Source organism: Eucyclogobius newberryi, unplaced genomic scaffold, assembly GCF_026437365.1.
Source record: "Eucyclogobius newberryi isolate DKJ021-1_F unplaced genomic scaffold, fEucNew1.0.hap1 SCAF_11, whole genome shotgun sequence".
Lineage (NCBI taxonomy): Eukaryota > Metazoa > Chordata > Actinopteri > Gobiiformes > Gobiidae > Eucyclogobius > Eucyclogobius newberryi.
The window spans coordinates 2,585,798-2,603,349 of record NW_027315735.1 but is presented as its reverse complement, the minus strand read 5'-3'; the positions used below and the strand labels follow the sequence as shown (position 1 = coordinate 2,603,349).

At 45.3% G+C, this 17,552-nt stretch overlaps 1 protein-coding gene across 1 annotated transcript in view; it reads right to left on the bottom strand.

Annotated features, from left to right (window-relative positions):
• prom1a (prominin 1a) overlaps positions 1 to 16,565 on the bottom strand; it is a 119,704-nt gene extending 103,139 nt beyond the window's left edge. The window contains exons 1-2 of the mRNA XM_072434356.1: positions 16,396 to 16,565; positions 16,052 to 16,293 (exon numbers count right to left, since the gene is read on the bottom strand). Coding sequence (XP_072290457.1) covers positions 16,052 to 16,293; positions 16,396 to 16,565 — 412 coding nt within the window. The remainder of the gene's footprint in view (positions 1 to 16,051; positions 16,294 to 16,395) is intronic.
• Positions 16,566 to 17,552: the final 987 nt, after the last annotated feature.

The following is a 17,552-nucleotide window of genomic DNA, read 5'->3' as shown; positions in this document are numbered from 1 at the left end:
AGAACTATTACTATTCTATTCCAGTATCTTAAGTCTAGGACGACAGGTTCATGTGGGCCTGACATTTCAACCCTTCAGCCTCACAACCATCACAACCATCACAACCATCTGAAGTCAAAGGTTAGAGCACTTTCACAGACAAGAAGTCAGAACAGCATTGTTTTAATAGAAGAGACATTTAAGGCCGACGGCTCTGGCCTTTCACGTGCTCGAACACCACGTTTGATCCATGAACAGTAAGGTGTGCCATACTGACAAAAATGATGTATATATTTGTATAGATGTATATATTTCTCAGGATAAAAATGATGGAAAGTGCCTGTAAATATCTTGGTTGACGTTCACACATAACATTTTTATCAACTTTTTGAATACTAAAAAAATGAAATCAAATATTAAATATATCAGGTCATTGTTCCATCACTTTATTGTATGTTAATCAAAAGCAATTAATATTGAAAAAGGTGATCAAATTAGGGGTTATTGTGAGAAGAATCACTGCAGTTTAACAATTATTCACAATTATTCACAATCATTTACTCAATGACCAGGCGACTATTAAATCCTTTATACTCTATAACCTTAATAATTAACCTTAGCACCCTCCTTAAGTTGTGACCAGTTTTATTAAATCAAACTTTCTGAATTATAAATGTTAATTTGACAAAAACGGCCACATTTAAAAAAAATAAAAAATAAAATGTTCTCATTTTCTCAGGATTTCTTCTTTATGATTATATTGTGACCCAAATAATCGTAATGATCAATTAACCTAATAATCTTTACATCCTTAATCTAAATAGTATATACGTGACATTAATATGGGAGTAACATTTGTATATTTGCATATTTTTCGATGCATCATCTTGCGTACATTTAAAACAACAAAGCATTGCTATTTTATATTAAGTATCTTGAGTTATTAGTTACCGAGAAAAATGTGTCATAAGCAATTTTAAAATAATTTCCTAATGAAAAGACACATTTGGGGTGGCAGGGGTGGCAGGGGTGGCAGGGGTGGCAGGGGTCGGGAGCGTTTGCACTGGATCCACTACAATCGACATGTTCACATCATTAAACTGGATTGACTGTCTGCTCTTCACACTGCTCTGACCAATAAAGAAGACTTTCACTGACACGTTTCTCATGTTCTGAATGTGCGTGAGTGTGATAAAGAGGTCAAGGCAGGGGCAACAGCGCTGGCACGCTTGTGCTGAAGCGTGTTTGGCCCAAGGACACAACAACAGCGCACAAAGAGCTACAGAGAGCGTAGCCTTTATTTTGACGGGAATTGCTTTCTTTGTCTCCTGACAGAGGAGCACAGTGAGCCTCCAGCTGTAGGTCTCATATCAGGAGAAGAATATTCCCACAGCAAAGGACCAAGACTTTGGGAGCATAAGCTCTAACGCTGCAATGAAAGGTAAAACATATTAGCTTCAAACAGCAAAACATTCAGAATTATTACAGTTCAGTTGAAGTAGATTATGGTTGTCAAAAGCATCGGAATCAGATACTAAAACGAGTAATTATTCACTCATTTGAGCAAGAAAAAAAGCCCTTTAAAAAGAACAAACCATTTGTGAATCAGAGCCACAATATTTAAGAAAGAAAATCTGCTTTAAGGAACCAGACAATTGACGGTTCAAGCTGTCCCAGGTCTCCCCTCCTGTCCCCTCCAGCGCATCCCGGGTCTCACCTCCTGTCCCCTCCAGCGCGTCCCGGGTCTCCCCTCCTGTCCCCTCCTGTCCCCTCCAGCGCGTCCCGGGTCTCCCCTCCTGTCCCCTCCAGCGCGTCCCGGGTCTCCCCTCCTGTCCCCTCCTGCGCGTCCCGGGTCTCCCCTCCTGCGCGTCCCGGGTCTCCCCTCCTGCGCGTCCCGGGTCTCCCCTCCTGCGCGTCCCGGGTCTCCCCTCCTGCGCGTCCCGGGTCTCCCCTCCTGTCCCCTCCTGCGCGTCCCGGGTCTCCCCTCCTGCGCGTCCCGGGTCTCCCCTCCTGCGCGTCCCGGGTCTCCCCTCCTGCGCGTCCCGGGTCTCCCCTCCTGCGCGTCCCGGGTCTCCCCTCCTGTCCCCTCCAGCGCGTCCCGGGTCTCCCCTCCTGCGCGTCCCGGGTCTCCCCTCCTGTCCCCTCCAGCGCGTCCCGGGTCTCCCCTCCAGCGCGTCCCGGGTCTCCCCTCCTGTCCCCTCCAGCGCGTCCCGGGTCTCCCCTCCAGCGCGTCCCGGGTCTCCCCTCCTGTCCCCTCCAGCGCGTCCCGGGTCTCCCCTCCAGCGCGTCCCGGGTCTCCCCTCCTGTCCCCTCCAGCGCGTCCCGGGTCTCCCCTCCAGCGCGTCCCGGGTCTCCCCTCCTGTCCCCTCCAGCGCGTCCCGGGTCTCCCCTCCAGCGCGTCCCGGGTCTCCCCTCCTGTGCGTCCTGGATCTTGTCCTTTCAGTCACTACCCAAAACTCACGACCAAAGGTGAGAGTTGGAATGAACAGCGGAACTGAGAAACATTGTATTTTGTATGTCGGTGTAATCCCTCATTCGTCCAGGCGTGTTCCATAGTAGAAAAAGCTTCAGTTGTAGTCATCTGGACTCAGTTAGAAAAAATAGACGTTTCGACTCTCATCCAAGAGTCATTGTCAATAAAAGAATTTAGATCGAGAACTCTGATATTTATACTAAGCTTTTTCTACTATTGTATTTTGTAGTATATATAGTATATATAGTATATAGTATAAAGTACTGGATGAACACAGACTTTGTGGACCTGTGGACCCAGATGCCCCTCTCCTGGTGAAGTGGTCCCTGCCCTGTGTGGACGGTCCCTCATCTGCCTGAAGAGTGGGTCCAGCTCGACTCAGACGGTCCCTCATCTGCCTGAAGAGTGGGTCCAGCTCCAGTCTCCTTGTGTCCGTCTGTCCGTCTGTGAGAGTCGGATCTCTCCTTCACTGGAACTCCTCCAGGTTTCTACGCTTTTTTCCCAAAGAGGTTTTTTTTGTAGTTTTTCCTGGCCGAGAAGGAGAGTCTAAGGACAGAGGACCCTGGGACATCGTCCCTCGCCACCACAGACATTGTTGATTCATTTCTCCCTGTGGCCCTCAGAGGCGACTGTTGTTGTGATTTTGGGCCTTACAAAAATAAATTGATTTGATTTGATTTGATTTGATCATTTGTGGTGTCGACAGCACAAATGACTTTCTCCTCATTGTCATCATAATGTGGATCATGTTTAGTCTAACGAGCTGTAATTCTGTTTACAGTCTGTTGGCATTTGATGAGCAGCTTCATAATTACATTACATTCATTACTGCACAAATAAGCAACAGCAACTAATAAATAATGTCCCCGTCTGTGTGGACAGAACCGAAAAACAATATGATCTGATATCTGTCTTAACCTTTGAATAAACATTGTAATAGTGAATAAAATTTATTAAATTCTGACTCCTTTGCAGTAGCATTAGACCATGTTGAATCATATAAGTTATGTAACGATAGGATCATGTACAGTATTTGGGCCTCAGAGCCCTGCCATGGACACAATAAATGGATACTTTTGGAACATACTTCTAGCAAACAAAATAATGAATGACACAAACTGAACCGACAAAGACTGGGCAGACGTTATAACTCAAATAAATTACACACCATTGACACATTTTACAGACGTTGGACCAAATGGACGGCTTGTTTCGGACTTTGTAAATAAGTAAATAACGACTTTAATCAAGTACTTATTTGTGTCGTGCAGTTTGCAGAAGCAGTAAAAGACAGAAGTGAGAAGCCGCATGTGAAATCTTACAGTTCAGTGAGCAGCGACTGGAGCTGATGTCACAGAAGAGAATGTGCTTAGCTGAGCGCGCTAACGCTCAAAACACAACCGTTACAATCCTGGTAATGTGCAGCGCTTATTTCTGCGTGAAGTTTTGATTTGAAAAGTTTGCAGTCCATAATCTTGGTCATTTGGTATAAAAATAACTCAAGCAGAGGGCGCAGTGACTCTAAAGACGTAGCGTTAGCTTAAAGTGCGTATGACAGGTTTGTATGACTTTCTAATTTTGACTTTATTTGGTGTACGTATACCTGTTTTAAATATAAATTATACCTTTATAACAATCAAGAAGTTATGTATTTGTGAGGAAAAAGTAAATAAATCTGTAGAAAATAACAGGAAGTGACATCACACTGGGACATTTACTTTGACCTCTAAACAATAATTCTCATATTTGTTGTTTATTTGTCAAATGTTTCATAGACTCTTTAAGTTTAAGTTGTAGAGGATTTCTCATTGGCTGTGTCTGAATGTCCAGCCCAGCCCCTCGCCCCTCACACTCTTTAGCAGACTCTATAGCGCCCTCTCTCACAAAGCGAGTCAACTAACAAACGTATTCATGGACTTCTTCTAACCACACGTCCACGTTAAACATACAAAAGAACTGGAGACGGGAAACTAAGTGTCATCATTAATGTAACGGTTTGTTCATAATCACGGGGTCATCGTGTTGTGTCCAGTTAAAGGTCATCGTGTTGTGTCCAGTTAAAGGTCATCGTGTTGTGTCCAGTTAAAGGTCATCGTGTTGTGTCCAGTTAAAGGTCATCGTGTTGTGTCCAGTTAAAGGTCATCGTGTTGTGTCCAGTTAAAGGTCATCGTGTTGTGTCCAGTTAAAGGTCATCGTGTTGTGTCCAGTTAAAGGTCATCGTGTTGTGTCCAGTTAAAGGTCAGCTGCGCACCATTCTTTCACCTGCAGGACATTCGGACACTAAATCATGCGCTACATTTGGACACTCACTGATAATAAATGATAAACTGAATGAATAATCTGTAATTAGTCCGATTATGAGAGATTTCTTAAACAGATAATCAGAAATAAACCAATTCCAATTGTAATTATATGTTAAAAGAAAGAAAGAAAATAGTTTAAAAAAGGTCCTATATTATGCTTTTGTGAACTTTTAACCTTCTATTTGTGGTATTTGTACCTCACAACAATCCCCAAAGTAGTTCATTCATTCACCACACGGTGCTTTAAACACAGTTTACGCTTGTATTTGGTGGACTCACTCGGAGTTAGATATTGAACCACGCCAAATATGATCCTAAATGTTAAGGTTAGATTTAGAAATGGGAAATCTAGCAAAATATGGCACATTTAAAAAGCCATGACAAAATCTGACCAGCTCCAACTAGTGTTCTATAACAGATATTCTGTAATGAGTAGATTCTATAACGATGTTGTTTTCAGTCTAAAACGCACTTAAACACACTTCAGTTTGATATTGTGCTCATTACTTACGCCAGAGCGGATTCTCTTTCAAACATTTAATATTCAGCCTGAAAGGAAAAATGAAAGAACAAAGTAGTTGTGGAGGCGAGCGGGGGGCGGTCCCTGAGCGGGGGGCGGTCCCTGAGCGGGGGGCGGTCCCTAAGCGGGGGGCGGTCCCTGAGCTGGGGGCGGCCCCTGAGCTGGGGGCGTTCCCTGAGCGGGGGGGGCGGTCCCTGAGCGGGGGGGGGCGGTCCCTGAGCGGGGGGGCGGTCCCTGAGCGGGGGGGGGCGGTCCCTGAGCAGGGGCGGTCCCTGAGTGGGCGGGGCGGTCCCTGAGTGGGCGGGGCGGTCCCTGAGTGGGCGGGGCGGTCCCTGCGTGTGGGGGTCACTGATGGACACTTGTGGTTGGTGGTTGCTCACACAGGACCGGCCCCTGACAGCGGCCCCCTGACAGCGGCCCCCTGACAGCGGCCCCCTGACAGCGGCCCCTGACAGCGGCCCCCTGACAGCGGCCCCTTGACAGCGGCCCCCTGACAGCGGCCCCCTGACAGCGGCCCCTGACAGCGGCCCCTGGCTACAAAAGACTGCTGGAGGTATAATTAGAACGTTACTGTCGTGTTTGACATCATGAACGGCTCTGATGAGACAAACGATGGAACAGAGTCATAGGAATTATTAAACACAATTATTTTTGATTTTCTTCATTTGAATAGAGGGGAAATTAAAGTAGTTGGTTTTTTGATCATTTTTGTTAATTTTGGTCATTCACAATGTCTTTTTTCTTTTTTCGAGCAATAGATGAAGGATCATTTTACACATTCCTTGTAATATACATGAAGAATTTAAAATTAACAATAATAACACAAACATAAATAAGGCAATATTCACTAGAACACAATCAAATGAAGTGGAGATTTGATTCTTAAACTTTGGGGAATGTTTACAGACTTTTTTGGACACGGACAATTTGCAAAAGACAAGAAATGACTTTTCCCCCTTTTCCCCACATATAATGGTTATACTTGTACTTTAGAACTGTACAAATACCTTCTGAAATAACAGTCTTTACATTTACAGACGTCTCCAGGTGAAACTGACCTCATCCAAATAGGACTGAAAAAGACGGAATATTTTGTTGCTTGTGGAGGATTTGGCAATTGCGTTTCATTTTGCAGCGATCAATTCACCCTTGTTGCTTTTAAAGGTCCCATAACATGCAAAATCGACTTTTCAGAGCTTTTCACCTTCTTACATTGCTATTTGTGCTTCATATATGTACCCAGAGTGTTTTTTTGATTGATTTCCGCAGTGTTTAGCTTTAGTACAGACTATCTCCTTTCCTCCAATCTCCAAACTGACGGGCGGTGGGGCAAGACCGCGTCATAATCCCCCCTCACCATATATATATATATATATATATATATATATATATATATATATATATATATAGCAGGAGCAGACAGCTGTGGTGCTACGTCACGGGTGGGCGGGGCACACACGCGCTCTGAGACTACGTCACGGGTTGGCCGTTTGCATTTCCGGGTTGGTGAGGGGGTCCAAGGTCTGGGTGATATTTCTTAACTATTATGTTAAGGGTGTTGCACAACCCTTATTATTATCAATTATACACTTAGGATAGACTACGAAACGTGAACAAAAGCACGTTATGGCACCTTTAAAATGATTCATTCAAGCGATTCTGCAACATCTTTACAAACTCAACTCTGTTACTTCCAACACCTCTGAGAAAAAGTCTTTTAATCAGCTTCTGTTACGTGACCGCTGGGACCTGTGGGAAGTGGCCACACGGGCCCCTCCTCACACACACGGGCCCCTCCAGCGACACGTCCTCATTAGTCTCTTCCACCTGGGACCACACCTACCGATGCCATGGCAACGGCGCGGTTTTCATGTCGCGGTTGTCACGAAACCCAAGCTTCCCGTCAGCCACAGTCCCAGTGAGACATGTCCCCACGTGATCTGGTTCAATCAAGACAAGAGCACGATGTGATGGCTCGTTGCCGTCGTTGCCGTGGTTTTGGATGAAGAACTTCTCAAAGATCTGTAGGGACGGGATTAGTTTGACCTGGAGACGTCTGTAAAACTGAAATTACTGCTCGAGTTTCTGTGCGCGTCTTATTTTCTGACATTATTTGGTAAATGCTGAACACACAGAAGGATGCGGATAATAACACTTCAATCATGACATTTATAGCATTTCTTCCGTTTTGGGTTTTGTACCAGTGTTGTAGCATGAAACGTTAGTAACCGTTGACCGTCGTCGTGGCGATCAGCGTCAGAGCGACATCCAGACGATCAGATTTCTTATGGATCTGCCTCTTTGATTGCGTTCACACTGATGTAGCAGCTCGATCTAAACTTTCAATCCAAAGCGCCCACTCTTTCTCCAAAGAGCCTCCCTGCTGCTCGGTCCTCTGCCCTCTGTTGCCACGACAACGGCTTGTACTTCCAGGTTACGTTTGCTCGTTGCGCGGCTTGTTTTGTGTTTTTTAAAATAAGATTTGCCAATGAAACAAGAATGTCTTGCCTTTGGTTGAACTATGACCAAATGAAATGTAGAAAGAATCCTTTGACTTGGAGAAACAGGACTTTTATAGATATGAACAAATAAGGAGTTATTAAAAGCAAGAAATGAAACCAAGCAATGACCACCATAGCCCTTTGACCGAAATATGTATTAAAGCTTATAAAGGGGAACAATCTAAATGATATAAAATGTATTAACAACTTAGACAACCATGAATAATGATATAAAAAATAAAGGGTAATTTTGTTTTGACTGACAAAGAATGGTGAAATGTATATGTAAATCTCAGTGGAGAACCAAAAGAAATCATAACATTCTGTTGGAAAAATGTGTCATGGTTTTTCAGAACGTGTGAAATAATGTGTGGCCATTATTCAAACTGTTGGAGAAACTGTGGCAGGAGGAGGCAAAACACACACTGTGTTCGGGACTGTCCTGAGTTCATCATCCACCGCATTTCAGAACTATGTATTCGGGCCTCAAAACTCCTGCCATGGATACAATCGATGCATAACTTTGGAACTACTGCAGCACCAAAAGAAGAAGATTACGTTTGGACAAACTTGACAAACTTTGGACCAATTGGGACCTTTATTTTGAAGTATTTGTGCCTTAGTTTTATCTGGTCGTCTTTTATTGTGACTTTCCTTCGTCTGAACGTTCTCTCTGGTCTTGTGCCGTTTCTTGTGTTTGTGAAGTGATTTGAAAAATGACACTTTGCTTTAAATAAAAGAAGAAAAAGACAAACATTTTCTCACTTGAAATGATCAAAAACAAGCTTCACTTGAAATAAGATCAAAACTACTTCTTCCATTATCAAATCTCATTTTAAGAAGGTAAAAAATTACTCAAACGAAGATGAAATATGACTTGATCCAAGCACATGTCTTATTTAAGACAGAACAACAGAACATCATGTCCTGAGCTTGTCTCTTCTGTATGAACTGAGCGTCTCTTGTGTTGGTCCAAGGCTGAACAGAATCAGACTGAGCCGAGGACAAAGTGCATCACTGAAGGTTCATGACAGCAGCATTTAACACCAGTGTTTCAACCTTTAAACATATTATTCTGTTTCCTCAGCAAATCATGAGCTCGATCTCAGTTTTGGGTGAAGAGGGACAATGGCTCAAGTTTGAAGTCTATGCACTTCTATGACTCACAATGAAGCCTATAATATAATATATATTACATATAATACTGTACAAGTGTGCAGAGTTAAACAAAGGTTTGGTTGATATGAGAATGTGACTGTAAATTGAAAAAGTCTAACCACAGCAAGAGCTTCTGCTTTTATGGTTTTTAGTAGTTTCACAACAAAAACTGTAGTGAAATTATAGTGTCCCACTCCAAAAATGGTGATTTGGGACAGACTTGGGATATTTTTATTTTCCTGGAAGTAAAGAAGACGTCCAGAGCTTTTCATAAATATATTACATTCAAGACTGAAGACGACCACTTTCCCCATGTTTATCCCACTTAAACTGCCCATAACCTGTTACTACTTCTACTCCAAATGTTTTAAATACTATAAACCTTAAAGACTTCAGTGTTACAACACTTCAGTCCATGAGCTGGCCATTTCATCCACATTTTTGAAATGAAAAATAAAAACGGAAACCACCTAATTTCCCAATCTCAAAACCAAAATGGAACCAAATCATCCAAAAACACCCGACTGTGCCAAATTCTAAATAAATGTTGTGTTTCATCGTGATGGAACATTTACTCCTCAGTGAAGACACAAGTGTGGGTTAAAAGCACCAAACACTTCAAATGATTTACAAGGAGGACAAACACAGAGGGCACTTCCCAACATTCTCTCTGATCCGAGAAGACGTAACCAGAGCAACGGCATCGCTCAAAGGCACAACATCCCATTTGAAATCAATGGAAGTGAAGTTAGTGCTTCAGCGAAAAACATCCATTAGAAAAGTTTAACACAACACAAATATGAGTATTCTCAATATAAGATCAAACAAAGACACTATTTCCACCCACACGTCCTATTGGTCAATCTCCCCAAGGCTCTTAGTGAGTGACAGATGGAATTGACCAATCACTGAACTCTCAGAACAAGCAGTGACCGTCACACCTCCACCAGTGACCGTCACACCTCCACCAGTGACCGTCACACCTCCAGCAGTGACCGTCACACCTCCACCAGTGACCGTCACACCTCCAGCAGTGACCGTCACACCTCCACCAGTGACCGTCACACCTCCAGCAGTGACCGTCACACCTCCAGCAGTGACCGTCACACCTCCAGCAGTGACCGTCACACCTCCAGCAGTGACCGTCACACCTCCAGCAGTGACCGTCACACCTCCAGCAGTGACCGTCACACCTCCACCAGTGACCGTCACACCTCCAGCAGTGACCGTCACACCTCCACCAGTGACCGTCACACCTCCAGCAGTGACCGTCACACCTCCAGCAGTGACCGTCACACCTCCAGCAGTGACCGTCACACCTCCACCAGTGACCGTCACACCTCCAGCAGTGACCGTCACACCTCCACCAGTGACCGTCACACCTCCACCAGTGACCGTCACACCTCCAGCAGTGACCGTCACACCTCCAGCAGTGACCGTCACACCTCCAGCAGTGACCGTCACACCTCCAGCAGTGACCGTCACACCTCCAGCAGTGACCGTCACACCTCCAGCAGTGACCGTCACACCTCCACCAGTGACCGTCACACCTCCAGCAGTGACCGTCACACCTCCAGCAGTGACCGTCACACCTCCACCAGTGACCGTCACACCTCCAGCAGTGACCGTCACACCTCCAGCAGTGACCGTCACACCTCCAGCAGTGACCGTCACACCTCCAGCAGTGACCGTCACACCTCCACCAGTGACCGTCACACCTCCAGCAGTGACCGTCACACCTCCACCAGTGACCGTCACACCTCCACCAGTGACCGTCACACCTCCACCAGTGACCGTCACACCTCCACCAGTGACCGTCACACCTCCAGCAGTGACCGTCACACCTCCACCAGTGACCGTCACACCTCCAGCAGTGACCGTCACACCTCCAGCAGTGACCGTCACACCTCCAGCAGTGACCGTCACACCTCCACCAGTGACCGTCACACCTCCACCAGTGACCGTCACACCTCCAGCAGTGACCGTCACACCTCCACCAGTGACCGTCACACCTCCACCAGTGACCGTCACACCTCCACCAGTGACCGTCACACCTCCACCAGTGACCGTCACACCTCCACCAGTGACCGTCACACCTCCACCAGTGACCGTCACACCTCCACCAGTGACCGTCACACCTCCACCAGTGACCGTCACACCTCCACCAGTGACCGTCACACCTCCACCAGTGACCGTCACACCTCCACCAGTGACCGTCACACCTCCACCAGTGACCGTCACACCTCCACCAGTGACCGTCACACCTCCAGCAGTGACCGTCACACCTCCACCAGTGACCGTCACACCTCCAGCAGTGACCGTCACACCTCCAGCAGTGACCGTCACACCTCCAGCAGTGACCGTCACACCTCCAGCAGTGACCGTCACACCTCCACCAGTGACCGTCACACCTCCAGCAGTGACCGTCACACCTCCAGCAGTGACCGTCACACCTCCACCAGTGACCGTCACACCTCCACCAGTGACCGTCACACCTCCAGCAGTGACCGTCACACCTCCACCAGTGACCGTCACACCTCCACCAGTGACCGTCACACCTCCACCAGTGACCGTCACACCTCCACCAGTGACCGTCACACCTCCACCAGTGACCGTCACACCTCCAGCAGTGACCGTCACACCTCCACCAGTGACCGTCACACCTCCAGCAGTGACCGTCACACCTCCAGCAGTGACCGTCACACCTCCACCAGTGACCGTCACACCTCCACCAGTGACCGTCACACCTCCAGCAGTGACCGTCACACCTCCACCAGTGACCGTCACACCTCCACCAGTGACCGTCACACCTCCACCAGTGACCGTCACACCTCCACCAGTGACCGTCACACCTCCACCAGTGACCGTCACACCTCCACCAGTGACCGTCACACCTCCACCAGTGACCGTCACACCTCCACCAGTGACCGTCACACCTCCACCAGTGACCGTCACACCTCCACCAGTGACCTTTACCTCTGCCTCTCAGAACGGCTCTGCTGATCATCAACTCTGACCGTTTCTACCCACAGTGGTCACTATGTCCAGGTAAACGAAGTCATGAACTGAATTGGAGTGAGTATAAAGTTATGATGTGCCGTTTTAGAGGTCATTTCAGTGAGATTACAGACTCGTGTCCAGCTGCTTCCTGTGGCGTCTGTGGACGTCTGGATCAATCCAAATGGACATTTTAAAGATCGAAACGGAGAAATCGCAAAGACTGCAATTCTTGAAGTCCTTTTCAAACAACAACAACAACAACAACAACAACAACACGCCCTGTGAACACTAGCCCTCGTCAGACACATGAACCAATACAAGAACGGTTCAGTTAGTTTTCCCTCCAGTGTTGACGCTGTCACAGGGAAATCTGACCATCAAAATATCTAATCCGACCCTTTATAATCCTGAATTCAGCCCTTTATAATCCTGAATTCAGCCCTTTATAATCCTGAATTCAGCCCTTTATAATCCTGAATTCAACCCTTTATAATCCTGAATTCAGACCTTTATAATCCTGAATTCAACCCTTTATAATCCTGAATTCAGACCTTTATAATCCTGAATTCAACCCTTTATAATCCTGAATTCAGACCTTTATAATCCTGAATTCAAACCTTTATAATCCTGAATTCAGACCTTTATAATCCTGAATTAATACCTTTATAATCCTGAATTCAGACCTTTATAATCCTGAATTCAACCCTTTATAATCCTGAATTCAACCCTTTATAATCCTGAATTCAACCCTTTATAATCCTGAATTCAGACCTTTATAATCCTAAATTCAGCCCTTTATAATCCTGAATTCAGCCCTTTATAATCCTGAATTCAACCCTTTATAATCCTTAATTCAGCCCTTTATAATCCTGAATTCAGCCCTTTATAATTCAGCCCTTTATAATCCTAAATTCAGCCCTTTATAATTCTGAATTCAGCCCTTTATAATCCTGAATTCAGACCTTTATAATCCTGAATTCAACCCTTTATAATCCTGAATTCAGACCTTTATAATCCTGAATTCAACCCTTTATAATCCTGAATTCAGACCTTTATAATCCTGAATTCAACCCTTTATAATCCTGAATTCAAACCATTATAATCCTGAATTCAGACCTTTATAATCCTGAATTAATACCTTTATAATCCTGAATTCAGACCTTTATAATCCTGAATTTAACCCTTTATAATCCTGAATTCAACCCTTTATAATCCTGAATTCAACCCTTTATAATCCTGAATTCAGACCTTTATAATCCTAAATTCAGCCCTTTATAATCCTGAATTCAGACCTTTATAATCCTGAATTCAACCCTTTATAATCCTTAATTCAGCCCTTTATAATCCTGAATTCAGCCCTTTATAATTCAGCCCTTTATAATCCTAAATTCAGCCCTTTATAATTCTGAATTCAGCCCTTTATAATTCTGAATTCAGCCCTTTATAATCCTGAATTCAGCCCTTTTAATCCTGAATTCAGCCCTTTGTAATCCTGAATTCAACTCTTTATAATCCTGAATTCAGCCCTTTATAATCCTGAATTCAACCCTTTATAATCCTGAATTCAACCCTTTATAATCCTGAATTCAGACCTTTATAATCCTGAATTCATACCATTATAATCCTGAATTCAAACCTTTATAATCCTGAATTCAGACCTTTATAATCCTTAATTCAGACCTTTATAATCCTGAATTCAACCCTTTATAATCCTGAATCCTTAATTCAGCCCTTTATAATCCTGAATCCTTAATTCAGCCCTTTATAATCCTGAATTCAGCCCTTTATAATTCAGCCCTTTATAATCCTAAATTCAGCCCTTTATAATCCTGAATTCAACCCTTTATAATTCTGAATTCAGCCCTTTATAATTCTGAATTCAGCCCTTTATAATCCTGAATTCAGCCCTTTATAATCCTGAATTCAGCCCTTTATAATCCTGCAGCGTCTTCGGCTCGTTTCATTGGAGCAGACAAATACTATAGAATGTGTCATAATCTTCACGCTGCTATAAATAATCCTGACCTTTGGCGACACGTCGCTGATGAATCCAAAAGTTAATGGTGAAATCCCTAAGGCCAGAGATGACAAACAGCCGAGCGGACACTATTTCATTTCCACTTCCCGTTTCTCTCGATGGGCGGCGGATTAGAGGCGAGCGCTGGTGACAAACTCAAACTTTAAAGGGCCAACAACATATGGGGCAAAGGATTATGGGATTATGTCATTAACAAGGTGACTCGCCGCGCGGCTAATCTGCAAAATGTCCCCATTGAAAATAAATATGATGCTCATTTTGGACACGGGGATTTTTGGAAGTCAAAAGGTTTTGATTTGCAGATTTTTATTTTTAGATGCTTTTCAAGTCGGGGAGGGCCATATTAACAAAAGTGAATATGTCTGTACTTTTCTGGGGAATATCCTGATCATTTCTTGATTTCTTGGATTATGTGTTATAGTAGTCCTGGTTTAGTCCCCGTTTTAGTCCCTCCCCCGGGGTCTGAGTCTCGGTCTGAGTCTGAGTCTGAGTCTGAGTCTCGGTCTGAGTCTCGGTCTGAGTCTCGGTCTGAGTCTCGGTCTGAGTCCCGGTCTGAGTCCCGGTCTGAGTCCCGGTCTGAGTCTCGGTCTGAGTCTCGGTGCAATGTAATGACTGGAGGTAAAGCGAACCATAAACCACCAAGAACTAAGTGAAGAACTGCCTCCACTTTGGTTCATCCGGTCCGGTTAGCCACACAAAAGCTAGCTTTCTCGAGTAGAATCGAAACGGAAGGATGTTTTTTCATTCATATTCATGTTTATCAATGATTTGGAAGCGTTCATACAGTATTTGTCTCATAGGTTCAGTCGTAGTTGGTCCTTTAGGCCTGTGCACTGGGTAAAACCTGATTTCTTGATCTCAGGTTCATTTCTTTGGTGTGTTTGCACTAAAGAAACGCCATCATCAGAAACAGCAGGAGACGTGTCAGTGACGGCTTCAGTTCCACTCACTCCACATCTGAGCACGATCACGGTTGTAATGTAAAGAGCAAGTCAGAGTTAGCGATGTCCAAAGTATTCAATATTAGACACTAATAAATACTCAAACTATTATCCACTAAACTAGACCGATCTCATTTGAACAACAACAACAGCATGAAAAACAGAACAGTAACATATAGAATGATCTTAGCTTTAAGAAAACTAGTACACACAATACCATTTTATACTTTAGTGGTTTTAAACCTTGACCTAAATTGATAAAGATATTTTCCTTAGTATCAACACTTATTTTTCACTGATGGCATCGTGATAATACTGCTCAGAGAACTCGCATCAGATTCTGTGGTTTTGCTCGTCAGTTAAATCATCTTAAATATCCAGAAATGGGATGATAATACAATTTAGAAGACAAAGTACAACTACATTTAAAATAACTCCATCTTTATCTTTAATGATGCAGTTGTGGAACAGTAACAGTTCCACTCTTAATGTCAGTTTGTTTATTCTAGAGCTCGACATCTGACACGACATTAAACAAGAGGATTCATTCTGGACTCCCTTTTACTATTCGAAAGTCATATGAAAAACTACAGAGAATGATTTACAACAGGGCTATGCAAATATTAGACCAATAAACACAACATTGCCAGAGATTCTCAGAACGTGCCGTTTTAAAACTGTATATTGTATGTATAATATTTAAAGCTGATATACATATTTATTTGCACAATGAGCCTCTAGTGGGAATGTGACAGGCTATAAATGTTGTACTGTGCTAATGTACATACTTTCAAACAAATGGATGAATAAATATAGATAAATGGACATAAATACATATGAATTCCTTCATTTTTGTCTTTTGTTTGTTCAGTTTTTGGAATAATTCCCCACAGCAGAACACGCACAGGTGTGAACAATCAGAAGGAAATCAGATTACTCACATAAACTGTTAACATTATATTTTAGTAATCTGATTACTCCACAAATCCAAAAATGATCTGATTTCTGGTGTGGATCATCCTCAAACCTCAACAGGTCCAACCGGTCCAAATGCAACATCTGCACCAGCCAAAACAGCTCAAATAATACAATAAAATAGAATAAAATAGAATAAAATAAAGATAATATAAACTCTTACCGTGCGGAAACGCGTTGGGCTGAACCACGTGCAGAAACGCGCGCACGAGCTGGAACAGAATCCCGATCGGTCCCGGTTCGTAATGCGCCAGAGTCTCGTAGACCCCCGCGGGGACGAAGCCGAAATCCAACTTTTCCGGCGGTGGAAGTCTCCGCGAGTCCGTCTCCGCGTCGAGTTCCCCGCGTCCCAGTCCCGCCAGCACCAGAACCAGAACCAGGCCGAAGCTCCACAGCGCGTCCATCCTGCGGGACCGCGAGAGGCTCACGCGCGGCTCCGAGCTCCAAATCGTGCGTAAAACTAGACGATCGTGACGCGATGTCCCGTCAGCGGCCGCGGCTCGTTACGTGCTGCTGCCCGAGGACGAACGCGCCGCCGTGAGCATAATTTCCCCCGCGCGCAGAGGCTCCTGAAGCGGGCGGTGGTGGAGGCGCCCGGTGCTCGGTGCTGCTCGTGCCACAGAGACTGATGGAAGTGTGTCCTCCTCTGTGTCCTCCTCAGTGTCCTCCTCCTCCATAGCGTCTCCAGCGTCACAGGAGCCGTGAGGAGAGGGAAGGGCGCCTCCTGCTGGACACTGCGGGATAGACTGGGATTTTGTTTTGATCCGATACTATTGCAAGTATTGCGATATCGATAGTTTTATTTTTTGAAATACATTGAAATGATAAAGAATGTCACGTTGGTGTCATTATCGTCCCGCTGCAGTTTGCAGACCGACCTCCTGCTGCACCGCTCTCTCTCTCACCTGGAGAAGCCTGGCAGCTCTGTGAGGATCCTGTTCTTTCATCTCTCCAGCGCCTTCAACACCATCAGCTCCTGAGGGACAAGCTGGAGACGGCTGATGTGGAGAACGACCTGCAGAGTGGATCCTGGACGACCTCACAGACCGACCCCAGTTTGTGAGAGCCCGGGACTGTGTGTCTGACACTCGGACCTGCAGTGTGGGGGACCTGCAGTGTGGGGGACCTGCAGTGTGGGGGACCTGCAGTGTGGGGGACCTGCAGTGTGGGGGACCTGCAGTGTGGGGGCGCCCCAGGGCACTGTCCTCGCGCCCTTTCTCTTCACCCTCTACACTGCAGACTTCAGACATGACACGGACAGCTGTGTCCTGCAGAAGTTCTCTGACGACTCTGCCATCATCGGACTCATCAGGGACGACGATGATGTGGAGGACAGAGGACTGGAGCAGGACTTTGTGGAACCACCTCCTCATCAACGCGGGGAAGGAGAGGAGATGGTGGTGGACTTCCACAGAGGCCACGCCCCCCTCACCAGTGAACATCCAGGGACGGGACATTGAGAGAGTGACTCATACAAGTACCTGGGTGTTCATCTGAACCACAAACTGGACTGGACTCATAACACAGACGCACTGTACAGGAAGAGCCAGAGTCGGCTCTACCTCCTGAGGAGACTCAGGTCTTTTGGAGTGACAGGGCCACTCCTGAAGACCTTCTATGACTCTGTGGTGCATCAGCTCCTGTAGGTGTGGCCTGCTGGAGCA